General features: G+C 41.1%; 1 protein-coding gene across 2 annotated transcripts in view; it reads right to left on the reverse strand.

Moving 5' to 3' along the window:
- The window catches only part of FRMD6 (FERM domain containing 6), a 152,775-nt gene that overhangs the window by 105,396 nt on the left and 34,078 nt on the right, over nt 1-13,301 (reverse strand). For both annotated transcript variants that reach the window (XM_020974864.2, XM_020974863.2), the window contains exon 2: nt 4,692-4,939. In XM_020974864.2, the coding sequence (XP_020830523.1) occupies nt 4,692-4,790 (99 nt within the window). In that variant the 5' untranslated portion in view covers nt 4,791-4,939. The remainder of the gene's footprint in view (nt 1-4,691; nt 4,940-13,301) is intronic.

The raw sequence follows: 13,301 nt of genomic DNA on the forward strand, positions 1-13,301 counted from the left end.
TGGGTTTATACATTCATTGGAAGAAGACCACCTCTCTCTGTCTCTAAGGAATATGTTTGTGAATTTGTGGGCCCCAGCTGCATCCCAAGGTCTTTTTTGTGTTTCCAACCCCAAGTTTTAATGCAGAAGATCTTCACAGTGTCAATATACATTTTATTGAAATAAATGCTGCTTTTTTAAAGTAAAAAAATAAATTTATACTGCTTATTGACTGTAAAAATGAAAGAAAATATATCTATGCATATACATAAATACACACATATTTACTTACACATAATCTGAAAGGGGAAGGCATTAGCTGGCGAACCAGATTCCTACAGAAGATAGGATTAAAGTTAAGTGTCAAAGAAAGCTATGGAAACTAAAAGGAAAAAGTAAGGAAGGAGAGGGGTGAAGGAAAACATGAAAAGCACAGAGATGAGATACACAGAGTCAAGGAAAAACATGTAGAAGACTGGTATAGCCAGATCATGGAGTACTTGAAAGGAGTAAAGACTGGAAAGATCTTTAAATGCTAATCAGAGGATTTCCTATTTGATCCTGGAAGTAAATATGGAACTCACTGGGCAGAGGGTGGGATGGGGGTTGGGAGGTAGAAGTTGGCATTGAGAGGAGGAAGAAGGATGACAGTGTCAGACCTACACTTAAGGAAAATCACCTTAATAACTGAGTAGAGATCAGATTGGAATGGAAAGAGATTAGAAGTAGGGAGACCAACCAGAAGGCTACTACTTTAGTCTAGGTATTCTGTGATGAGGGTCTAAACTAGGGTTGTGGTAAGGAGTGGAGATAAAGGGACACATATGAAAAATGTTGTGAAGATAGAAAGGGCAAGATTTGGTAGTGGATTGGATATGGAACGTGAATGAAAGGAGTCAAAAGATGACACAAAAACTGTATGTCTGGGTAAATGGGAAAAATATTGATGATTTAGTAATAAAGAGATTTAGAAGAGCTAAAGGTTTTCTATGCCCTTAACATATATGAATTGATTATTACCTTCTTAACAGATGGAGCCTTGCTGGCCCTAGACTCCATATCCTAGTCCCAAGGTATTAGGTATTTAATTGTCTTGGGGCCTCTTTGATAGAGTTTTCTGACTTTCAAATTTCCCAGTGAAATGCATGCTTCAAAGTCCTGAAGCTTTCTAGACTCTTATTTTAGCATCTAGTTCCAACCTACTTTTCCTGTGCTTATACATTATTCCCCTTCACATACTACATGGTCCAGTCCAACTGGACTTCTTACTGTTCCTCAACAGCAGCACTCCATTTCTCATTTCCATATCTTTGCATAGGCATGAAGATGTCGTCATGCCTATTATGCCTAGGTCTTCCCTCCTCACTTCTGTCTCTAAGAATCTCTAGCTTCCATGAAGATTCAGCTCAAGCTTTATCTTCTGTATATAGCCTTTGTTGTCTGTTTGTACCTTGTATTTATTTTATACACATGCAGGTATATCTCCACATCTATAAGACATATACCTATGTCTACTCCCTTAATACTGGTGACTTTGCTCTGTTGATTGTTTCCAATTTATCCTAGATAGATAGATAGATAGATAGATAGATAGATAGATAGATAGATATAGATAGATAGATAGATACACACACATCTTATTTGTTTATATTTCTTTGCATGTTGTCCCCCCCATTAGACTGCGAACTCTTTGAGAGTAGGGACTGTCTTTTGGCTTGCTTTGTATCCCTAGCGCTTAGTATAGTGTTAGGCACATAGTAAGTGCTTAATAAATGCTTACTGACCATATACATACATACACACATATGTAAACATACATGCATGTATATACACACATCTATGCCTATATGTATGACACAGCTATATCTATATATGCATACAATTATATAACACACCAATATCTATATGCATGTGTATATGTGTATATGTTGTTATTGTTCAGTTGTGTTTGACTATTTATGACCCTGTGGACTATAGTAGACGAACACTGGCCATGGGGTTTTCTTGGCAAATATACTGGAGTGCTCTGCCATTTCCTTCTCCAATGGAATAAAGCAACAGAGGTTAAGTGACTTGCCCAGAGTCACAAAGCTAACAAGTGTCTTAGGCAGGATTTGAACTGGCTTAGTGCTCTACCCACTGAGCCATCTAATTGCCTCTATATGTATAATATACTTACACTGATATACATCTATGTTATATAACCTATGCTTACATATACAACCATTTAGGTAATACATCTAAACATATATGAGCCTAGATTTGTATCTATATTTAATACTTATTATGCCTATACACAAATATACATAAACATATATCTATGTCTACATTTATTCATCTCTCCAACTAGTCACAAATCTAAACACACACACACACACACACACAAAGGTGTACACATATACACACGCTCTTCCAGAATGCAAGTTCATTGAGGATACGGATTTTCATTTTTGTTTTTGTATCACCAGCACATAACTCAGTGTCTGATAGTAGGTACTTCATAAATATTTGTTGATTAAGTGACTAAGTCCATGTCATATGAGGTCCACTTGAAGGAAGTGGGAATGTTTACCAGAAGAAAAAACTTAGGGGGCACATAATAATTCTCTAAGTATTTGAATGACAGTCTTCTGTAAGGAGGATTAGACTGGTTCTGTTTGGCCCTAGAACCGGAAGCAATGGGTTAAAGTTACAAAGAGGAAAATTATAATTGATGTCAGTAAAAACTTTCTAACAATTATAACTGTCCAAAAGTAGACTGTGTTCCCTTGAGAAGTGTATTCTTCCTTGGAGGTTTTCAAGCTGAGGTTTTTGAAACATGTTACAGACAGAATTGTTTTGGTTATAGCTTGGACTATCTTTAGACAGCACATGAGTTTCCTTCTAAATCCCAAGTTTTGTGGTTATTACCTTCCACACAAACTGCATTTTAACTTGCTGTTTTTCATTCACTACATTCTATACTCCATCTCTTTACCTTTGCATAGACTTGTCTACATGCCTGGAATGTACTCCCAACTTACCACTGCCTCTTAGAATCAGAGATCATAGAAGCATAAATGTGGAGATGTCAGGGAATTCAACTAAGACTCACGGAGGTTATATGATTTTCTCAAAATCTCTGGTAAAGTATCAGAAGTACTAATGAGTAAGCATTTGAACTTGGGTCCTCAGACACCAGAGTTTATGCTCTTTCCACTAATACATGGTGCTTTTCCCTGGCTTTCTTCACACTTAGTTCAATAGCTACCTCCTACATAGAACTTTTATTGGTATCCTTCACTGATGTGTTATATATATTTTTTGAAATTACGTTGTATATATTTATCTGTGTATATGTTGTTTGCATCCTACCCCCAACAAAATATGAACTCTTTAAAGGCAGTGGCAGTTTTACTTTTTTCACTCTGTATTTTCACCAACTTACAGTAGGTACCACATCCCTAGTACCTTAGAATAAGTATATTAATGCTTCTTTGACTTGAATTAAGTTAAATTACATAAAGATAATGCAGAAATGTAGGGAAAAGGGTGATAGTTCATGAATTCATTTTTCCTCTACAAAATTGTGGAATACAACTGTCATTTTTTAAAATTGAAACTACTGTTTCATCAGGGTAGGGAGCTCCAAGTCAGGAACATCTTCTACCTGCAAATTGGCATCTCTGCAATTAAAGAGCTGCTAGAGTTGCCAAAAATGAATAGAGCTTTTAAATGTTTGGGCAAAAATTGTGTTTATCTGTGAATCAGAAATACTTCTTATACTATGAACATTACAGTTCCAATAAATAAATGGGTCAGATTTGATGCTAAGAAGGGAACCATAAACAAAAAATCCATGAAATGGTAAGGATTGTATATCAAGGAAAAAAACTTGACACTATAATCAACAATTTTCCTAGTTATACCTGTTATAAAAGTATTTTTAAATGAAATAAATAACAGTATAAATTTCATGGAATGCTTTCTCTTAAGTGATATTCTTTTAAATAAGCCTATAAAACAGTATATAAGTAGAAAAAAAAACCAAAGTGAGACAAAGTTGCCTTTTTTCTCTTAATCATCTCTTTCCAAAGTATAGGTAGAGAAAGGAAGGAGCTAGAGGTAAGTGTGATTTGTATGTATTTATTGTTAAAAATATGAAATTGAGGACAGAAATATAGAAGATTCAAAAACAGAGTAAAATAAGATATGAATTTTCAATCAATTTACAACCACCATTCCTACTATCCACTACTACAAATAACTAAAAATGATCTACTGATTTGGAGTCATATATTATCACTAAATTTTATATAATTTTATTATAATAGAGAAAAAGTTTGATCAAGATTTAACATAATTTTAATATCAATAATACAATAACGTGAATGACAAGCAATTATTAGGCCATCAAGTTAGTGGATGACACCTTTCAAAATACACTTCAAAGGCAAATTTTCTTTATTCTTTTTTTCAGAAGATGTAAGATTTGCCTGAATTTTCTGGATGCCAAGTTTAGCTGGGTAAAATCAACAATCACTAGATTATGAAATTAAACCATACCATTATGCTTATATGAAAGCACGTATACTATACTGTGATCCCACAGTATAACCACATTAATAAATATAGTATCCTTACATACTGACAAAATTTCCTCTCATAAACCTGGGAACTGTGGATGGAAAGTAACACATTATTTATGAACTTCTAGTGTTATGTTTACTCACATTTATGATGATATTCAGAGACTCATCATTGGGTAGAAAAATGCAAACACTTCTGCGGTCTTGCATGACTCTATTATTATGGAAGCTCAATTTGTTCATTGTATTCCAGGCTTCCTCTATTGGATTAGAGTTGTACTCTGAGACCTTGTAGATTCCAAAGGTTCAGAGCACTCAGAAGCCAAATATTACTCCTCATCACACACTTCACAGGACAGGAAAGGTGGCATCTGTCTGCAAAAGCATCACAGCTGAAAAGGAAATGAAGATACTAGTATAACAACAAGTATACAGTGGGAAAAGGAAAGAATTTGAACACAGTATCAATATTGCTGACTTTTCACAATCACATGTTAAAAAGACAGACCTCATATGTATTAGTAATTCAGAACATGAATTTTAATTATCTCATACTCTTAAGTACCTACTACGTGCACGCCACTGTAGTGAATACAAATAAGATGGTCCCTCCCTTCAGTGAACTTAAAATCCAGTCAAATGGTAAATTCAGTAGAGATGCCCAGGGAAGGGCTCACCATGGGTTGTGTCCCAGGGCAGAGGAGGTAAGATTTGAATTAGACTCTGAAGCAAGGGTAGGAATTAGATTGAAAGGAAAAAGAAGGTATTCAAGGCAAAGTGAAAAGTTTGAACACAGGTACAGAAGAAGAATATACAAGGTATTGTTAGGTGTATGCTCAGCCATCTTTGGCAGCACTAGGATTAACAGCTGCAGCTATCTGGAAATGGGAGGAGGGAATAAACCCTTTTCCTTCTTGGCTTCAATCAGAGATGAGCCCCACCAAGTCAAGATTACTTAACTGAAGAGGAGGCAGGTTTATGATTATTAACAAGGTATGGTATCCTTGATTCAAAACTGACAACAGGTAAAATCAAGGCCACATCATTAGCAGGATGGTAGAATAGTTATTTTTCACAACTTCCAAACAAATTCAAAAAGAAAACAGTGTCAAATCTAGAATAATTCATTCTACAGGATAAGAAAACAGAAACAGTACAAGGTTTTTTTTTTTTAAAGATTCATGAAATAACAATGGACAACTTGGGGCTCTCACTCAGTGTTTCCACCCCAGACCTTTATCACTTGTCAGACACCACCAACACAAGGAACCTGAAAGGGCTGTGCTTCAGGATAGAGGAGTACCTCTATTTCTGGTACATCTAAGGCAATGCCTCAACCTGAAACCATCCCATACCTCACAAGAGGAAGAAGACACTGACTCAGTCTATCTGTGTGAAGGAAAAGAAGTGTAACTGTGCTAGAAGAAACAGCATAAAACCGGCTAGAGGGGAAACTCTGGGGGTTTCCATCCTTGAGAGAAAAGGAATTAGAACTCTAGGTGGGATCAGTCCTGTGTGGGACAACTGAAAGTTTCTCATGTGAAATGTAAGCTATGCTCCAAAATGTAGTGAGGCTTCAGCATGAGCTGGGCCTAAGTTTCACTTTCAGTTTTGGGGAATGGGGGCTATGCACCAGCTGCCCACCCCCTCCCTTGTCTTGTAGCCACCCCCTTTTTTGTCTTGTACCTTAACTTTACCAAATAAGGCAATCTTCTAGTTCCCAAGCGTTTTGAGTAAAATGTATCTCTTGGGTTCTAAATACAGACCATGAGGTCTCTTGCCTCAGCCAATGAGGATAAAGAGATTGAGACAAACAAGTGGGGAGGGGGACTTTTTGGAGTGGTTTGCCTAAGACTACATAACTGCTTGCTGCTGCTATTTGTGCTGGGCCTCACTACTCCAATCCGATCTGCGTAGGTGATGCCCGACTCTCGCGGGAGACTTGCTAGAATAAAACTTCTATTTTCTACCTGGAGAAACCTCTAAGTTTTTATTTGAGTAAGTGGTCTTAAAATCCCACTCAGTGTGGGGGCTCGTCCTGGGATTTTCTTTGATTAGGGAGGGGGCTTCCTTGCCAAGCTCAAGGCCAAGCGTGCATCCAAGATTTCTTGGAGGCCTTGATCCCTGGAGGGAGGTTACCACCCAGGCATTCAAATAAACCTGAAGAGAGGGACTCGGAAAAACAGAAGGTTTATTAGAGCTCCAACGATTAAAAACGAAACTGCGAAATTCCAGCCAGCTGGTGGGTGAGAACAGTCAAGTAAGCTGTACATGTGCAACCCAGAGGTAAGCACTCAAGGGTCTGGAGGTAATTAGCATGGGGTGAGGGCCCTTTAGGACGGACTCTAGTTTGGGCAGAGTCCAGGCCTATTCAAATTGCAGAATAGATACCTCATAGGAAGGATTCTGCTGAGAAAGCTTCATGGGTGACTAGTGAGGAGTGGGCGACCCTCCTCGGTGATTCGTCTGAATCTATCTTTAGACTCGGGGAGTTCGGTGAGGGCTCCCTTAAATTCCCTAAGAATGGGAAAGGGGCAATCTAAATCTGCGCAGTCGGAGCACAAATGTGAGGTACCTATAGACAGTCCTTTAGGCAATCGATTGCAGAATTGGAATGGACTACCAAGATACAGAGTAAAGGATAGGAAGAAAATGATTAAATATTGTTGTTTTATCTGGGGCGGAATGGATATTGGGGGCGGTGTAGCCAAAATTTGGATTCTCCGAGGATTAGATATGCCAAAAGCTAAATTTATATGTGAATGCTAAGGAACCTTTTAATTTGGAGGAGAGTTCCTATGCGGCACTCTGGATGCCTGAGGTGTAGCAGATGTTGGTGAAGGGCAGGGAGAGAAAGAGGGAAGAGATTCAGTCCCACCCTTGGGACCCTCTCCTTTCCCTTCCCCCTCCCTATGTTACTCCTCCTCTGGAGGCTGCTGGGGGGGGGCTGCTCCTCCTGATCCACTTAATTCCAGTCTTGGTCCTATACCAATCCTGGCTCCCCCTGAGGAGGACCCAAAGGGCGATCTTATCAACTTACAAGAGTCTCCCCGAGGGCCCATAAAAAGGGAGTTGAAGCAGCTCCTGAAGGACCAGGACAACTTACCCCTTGAGCCAAAGCAATTAAACCTGTTCCCTTTAAGGGAAGTTCCTCTGGCCCAAGGGGGTTTTGGGTTTGTGAATACTCCTTTGAGCACCACTGAGGTCAGGAGCTTTAAGAGAGAAATAAAAATCTTGATGGAAGACCCAAGTGGCCTTTCAGAACAATTAGATCAGTTTCTGGGCCCAAACATTTATACTTGGAGTGAACTAATGTTCACTATGAATGTCCTATTCTCTCAGGAGGAGACAGGGATGATTAGAAGGGCCACTAGGGTAGAATGGGAATGGAGGCACCTGCCTGCAGCTGGGGTGTTACCGGCAGAAAAAAATATCCAACCCTTGACACTAGGTGGGATCATAATAATGCGGCTCACAGAACGCACATGAGGGATTTGAGGGAATTAATTATTATTGGAATCAGGAATGCTACCCCAAAACCCCAAAATATAAAGAAAGCTTTTGAGGTGGTTCAGAAAAAGGACGAGTCACCAACAAAGTTCTTGGAAAGATTGAAAGAGAGCATGGGAAAATATTCAGGCTTAGACATGAATGATCCCTCCACAGAGGCAATGTTGAAGTTACATTTCGTAACTAATGCCTGGCCTGATATCAGTAAAAAAAAAAATTCAAAAGATAAATAGGTGGAATCATCGAACCTTAGACAATCTACTTGAGGAGGCTACTAAGGAGAGATGAGGAGAAACAAAAACAAAAGACCAAGCTTATGGTCCAGACAAACCAAAATGTTACTCAGTCAGCAGGACAGTGGAAAAAACCCCCAAACCAGAAAGAGAGCAGAGGAAGGGGAAGGAAAGTACAAAGGCGACGGGAGAAGAAAGGGAGAAAGAGAGAGCCCCTTACTTGCTGGATATGTAAGAAGGAGGGACACATGATAAGGGACTGCCCTTGACGGCAGACTGAACAAAAAGTCTGCTCTCTGATGGAGTTAGAAGATTAGCGGTGTCAGGGGTTCATGAAAACAGCCCACCTGGAGCTCTTGACAAATTTCAGGGTGGAACCAGAAGGGGAAAAGATGGTGTTTTTAGTGGATACTAGGGCCACCCGGTCGTCCGTGACTCAACTGTCCCGGGAGCCAAATTATCAAAAGAAACCCTCATTATTTCTGGAGTAAAAGGTAAAAATTTTGCTGTCCCTCTCTCTGAGGTTCTGGAGATTAAATACCAAAGAACGACTGTCTCGAGTCAGTTGCTTCTGGTCCCAGAAGTGGGAATAAATGTATTGGGAAGGGATTTGATTACGAAATTAGCTATTCAGTTGGTAACTAGGGGAATTCGGATAGTCTCGGTGAATGTGTTGGTCTTAAGAGAGGAAGAAGAACAACAAATTCATCCCAATGTGTGGGCTGGACCAACCAACAGGGGGAGGGTTAACATAACCCCTCTTAAGATCAAATTGAGGGAGCCCATTACAGTGGTGAGAGTAAAACAATATCCTGTGTCTCTAGAGGGAAGGCGAGGACTCAGACCAGTGATTCAGGGGCTATTGGAAGGGAGACTTCTTGAACCTTGTATTTCCCCCTTCAATACTCCTATCTTGCCGGTCCAGAAAGGGGACGGAACATATATGCTAGTCCAAGATTTAAGGGAAATTAACAAGGTTGTATTACCATCCCACCCAGTGGTCCCTGACCCCTACACAATTTTGAGAAGAGTAAATGAAGACAGTAAGTGGTTCAGTGTAATTGATTTAAAAGATGCATTCTGGGCCTACCCCTTAGACCCTAGTAGTAGGGATATCTTTGCCTTCGAGTGGGAGGATCCTGAGACTGGGAGGAAGCAGCAGTATAGGTAGTGCGTCCTGCCCCAGGGGTATACTGAATCACCAAATTTGTCTGGACAAGTTCTTGAGAGAATCCTGGAAGGGTTTAGAGCTCCCCTTGGGACACAGGTATTACAATATGTAGATGATTTTCTGGTGACAGGTAAAAAGAGAAGAGAAACCAGTCAAATTGATAAACTATTTGGGATCAGAAGGTTTGAGGATTTCCAAACATAAATTACGATTCGTGTGATGAGAGGTGAAATATCTGGGACATTTAATAAGTGAGGGGCAGAAGAAGCTAGACCCAGAGTGGATGGCAGGAATCCTTCAAACTCCCCTCCCGAAAACCAAGAGGGAACTCAGAAAGTTCCTGGGGCTAGTAGGATACTGTAGAAATTGGATTGATTCGTATGTGTCCCTAACAAAACCCTTGTACCAATACTTATTGAGAGAAGAACCTGAACAAATCAGATGGGGCCCTGAAGGGAGGGGGGGTTTAAGAAGTTAAAGGAGGTCCTCCCCTCCCCTCCTGTTTTGACACTCCCCTCACTGAAGAAACCCTTTCACTTATTTGTGAATGTGAACAAAGGGGTTGCACTGGGGGTCTTGACCCAAATAAGGGGGGAGGCAGAAGAGACCTATGGCTTTCTTATCAAAAATCTTGGATTCTGTGGCTAGAGGATGGCCAACCTGTATTCAAGCAGTGGCGGCTACTGCTATACTGGTGGAAGAGAGTAGAAAGCTAACCTTTTGGGGAAGCTTGATAGTGAGTGTTCCCCATCAGGTAGGAGCCATCCTGAATCAAAGGGCAGGGAGATGACTTACAGATTCCAGAATTCTCAAATATGAAGCCATATTATTAGAAAAAGATGATTTAATATTATCACAAGATAACAACTTAAGTCCTGCCTCTTTTCTGACTTCAGGGGGTGGAGATGCATCTGAATTAGAGCATTATTGTATTGACTTTATTGAACTTCAAACTTGGGTTCAGGAGGATTTGTAAGAATCCCCAATTCCGGGAGGAATCAATTTGTTTATTGATGGTTCCTCTGGGGTGATGGACGGGAAAAGAAGGAACAGATATGCTGTCATTAATGGGGATCAAGAATCCCTGGTTGAGGCAGGAAGTTTACCAAAAAATTGGTCTGCCCAAATATGTGAACTATATGCCTTAAATCGGGCATTAAAATTGTTAAAAAGGAAAGAGGGCAACGTTTACTGATTCAACTGGGGAGTAGTGCACGTTTTTGGGAAAATCTGGGAGGAAAGGGGAATGGTTAACAGTAAAGGGAAGGAATTGGCACATACTACATTAATTAGTCAAATCTTAAGAGAATCTAATGTTGCCTGAGGCCATAGCAGTAATACATGTGGATGGTCATCAATCTGGGCAGTCCTTTGAGGCCAGGGGCAATCACCTTGCAGATGAGGAAGCAAAAAGGACGGGTATGACAGAACCTGAGCTGCGTAGTCCCATGTTAGTTCTGATCCCCTCTTTTCCTCCGAGTCTCCCTTCTCCCTCCTTTACCGAGGAAGAAAAACAGAAGGCGCTGGCATTGGGGGCACAGGAAAAAGTTGGGCAATGGCTCCTCCCAGATGGAAAAGAGGCACTGACCAGAGCAAGTATGAGGCGGGTCCTCCAACATTTACACTAGGGTAGTCATTGGGATGTTCAGAACCTATGTGATGCCATCCTGACGAGATACATGTCTCCTGGTCTTTATACCTTGGCTCGGCAGCTGGTAAACAAGTGCCTTGTATGTCAAAGGACAAACACGTCTCCATTGCGCCAGACTCCAGTAGCAGGGGGAGACCTCCAGGTCTGAGACCTTTTCAGAACATCCAGGTAGATTTCACCTAGCTACCCCCTGTAGAACGCCTCAAATAACTACTGGTCATAGTGGACCACTTAACCTACTGGGTCAAGGCCTTTCCTTTGCCACATGCCACCACTCCGGCAGCTGCAAAAATTTTATTAGAACAAATATTTCCAAGGCATGGAGTGGTAGAAAGGATTGATTCAGACCAGGGGACCCATTTCACAGCTAAGGTTCTGCAGGCTCTAACCCAAGCCTTGGATATTACCTGGGAATTTCACACTCCCTGGCATCCTCCCTCATCTGGTAAGGTTGAAAGGATGAATCAAGAGATTAAGAAGCAACTTACTAGATTGGCCTTAGAAACCCAATTACCCTGGGTTAGATGCCTGCCTCTGGCCCTCCTTAGAATCCGTACCAAACCCTGCAGGGATATAGGGCTCTCTCCTTATAAACTTTTGTATGGACACCCTTACCCTCAGGGAGAGAAAGGGAATTTGGACTCTCCCTTTGAACAGAGGGATAAATTCTTAAGAGAATATGTATGTTCCCTGGCAAAACATTTGAATACTCTTAAGATGAGAGGACTAATTGCTCAAACCCCACCATTGGGATTCACAGTCCACAGGTACCAGCCCCAAGATTGGGTCCTGATCAGAGTCTGGAAGGAGGAGAAGCTCACTCCCACCTGGGAAGGTCCCTTTGAAGTCTTGCTGACCTCAGATACGGCCATTCGGACTAAGAAAAAAGGCTGGACTCATTCATTATATGAGGGTTAAAGGACCAGTGGAACCCCTTTGGTGTGGACTGTTGAATCCAGCCACCCTGAGGAGCTGAGAAATGCATCTCTGGCGGAGGCCTCCTAAGGGATCAGACTCATGAACTATAAGGGTTGGAAGTGCTTGGCTGGTGTAATCAGACTGTGACACCATAGGACTTCCCTTGATTATTTTCTTATTGAGGAGTCCTCCGTTTCCCTTCCAGCCCCAGTGCCCTGGCTCCCCCGAGACAATAGCTTCCAGAGCCTTATTCAAATCATAGCCAATACCTTTAACCTCACTAATTGCTGGATATGTGGAGGGCCACAGCAGTTGGAGTATTGGCCTTGGGTCCCAGTCCCACTCAGTCCGGCCTGGATTTTGAGAAATAAATCAGAAGTGCATAATGGCACTGGGTTTTGGTTAGATCAGGAGGAACATGAATGGCCTCTTTGTCTAAGACAGGCTGGGGAAGGAAAACAACTGGGTAACAGTACCTGTGACTATACCTACACTTACCAGGTCAGTTTTGCAAATTTTGATTGCACCCTATTTCTAGGCAGGTGGAATGACACGCATGTTAAATGTGATGATGGAACTTGGTGGCCATGTAAGAATCTGAAAGCAGATGAACTTAATCCTGACAACTATTATATGAAATGTGTATATGTATTGAAGGGAAGGGATCCACCCCATAGTTGTAAGCTTCCACCAAGATATATGAGGAATGCCAAGAGAATGCTTAGGTGTAAGCAAATGAACCTCAAGGGAAAAACTCAGCTTCCTTACTGTAACTGGAAGTGGGAAAATGCAAGTTGGGCAGGGTACTTTGAGAAATTTTGGAGTAAAGACAATCAAACATGGGGATATATTAAAACATGCAAATGGAAAGAGGCACAGAAACTTTGGAGATGCAGATACAACAATTCTCGCTGGGGAGGGCCTCTGGGAGGGAAAGATCTTCAATACTTCAAACACAACTGTTTAACAGGACCCAAATTTTCACCCAGAGGGTACCTGCTCTGAAGGGGCATTATTGGATTTGTGGATCCCCTGCATACACCTCCCAGTAAATTGGGCTGGCACTTGTTATACAGGGCTAATTAGGCCCAAATTCTTTTTCCTCTCAGGATGAGGATGCAAACGTTTGGGGGTACAAGTATATGATGATTTAGAAAGGAACAAGTGAGCCATTGATACCTCTATTGATAGCATGGAAAATGCAAATGGGTGGGGAGATACTTGGCCCCCTGAAAGGATTATAAAGGAATATGGAGCTGCTACTTGGGCAC

Source organism: Phascolarctos cinereus, unplaced genomic scaffold, assembly GCF_003287225.1.
Source record: "Phascolarctos cinereus isolate Bilbo 61053 unplaced genomic scaffold, phaCin_HiC Scaffold_3;HRSCAF=262, whole genome shotgun sequence".
Classification (NCBI taxonomy): Eukaryota; Metazoa; Chordata; class Mammalia; order Diprotodontia; family Phascolarctidae; genus Phascolarctos; species Phascolarctos cinereus.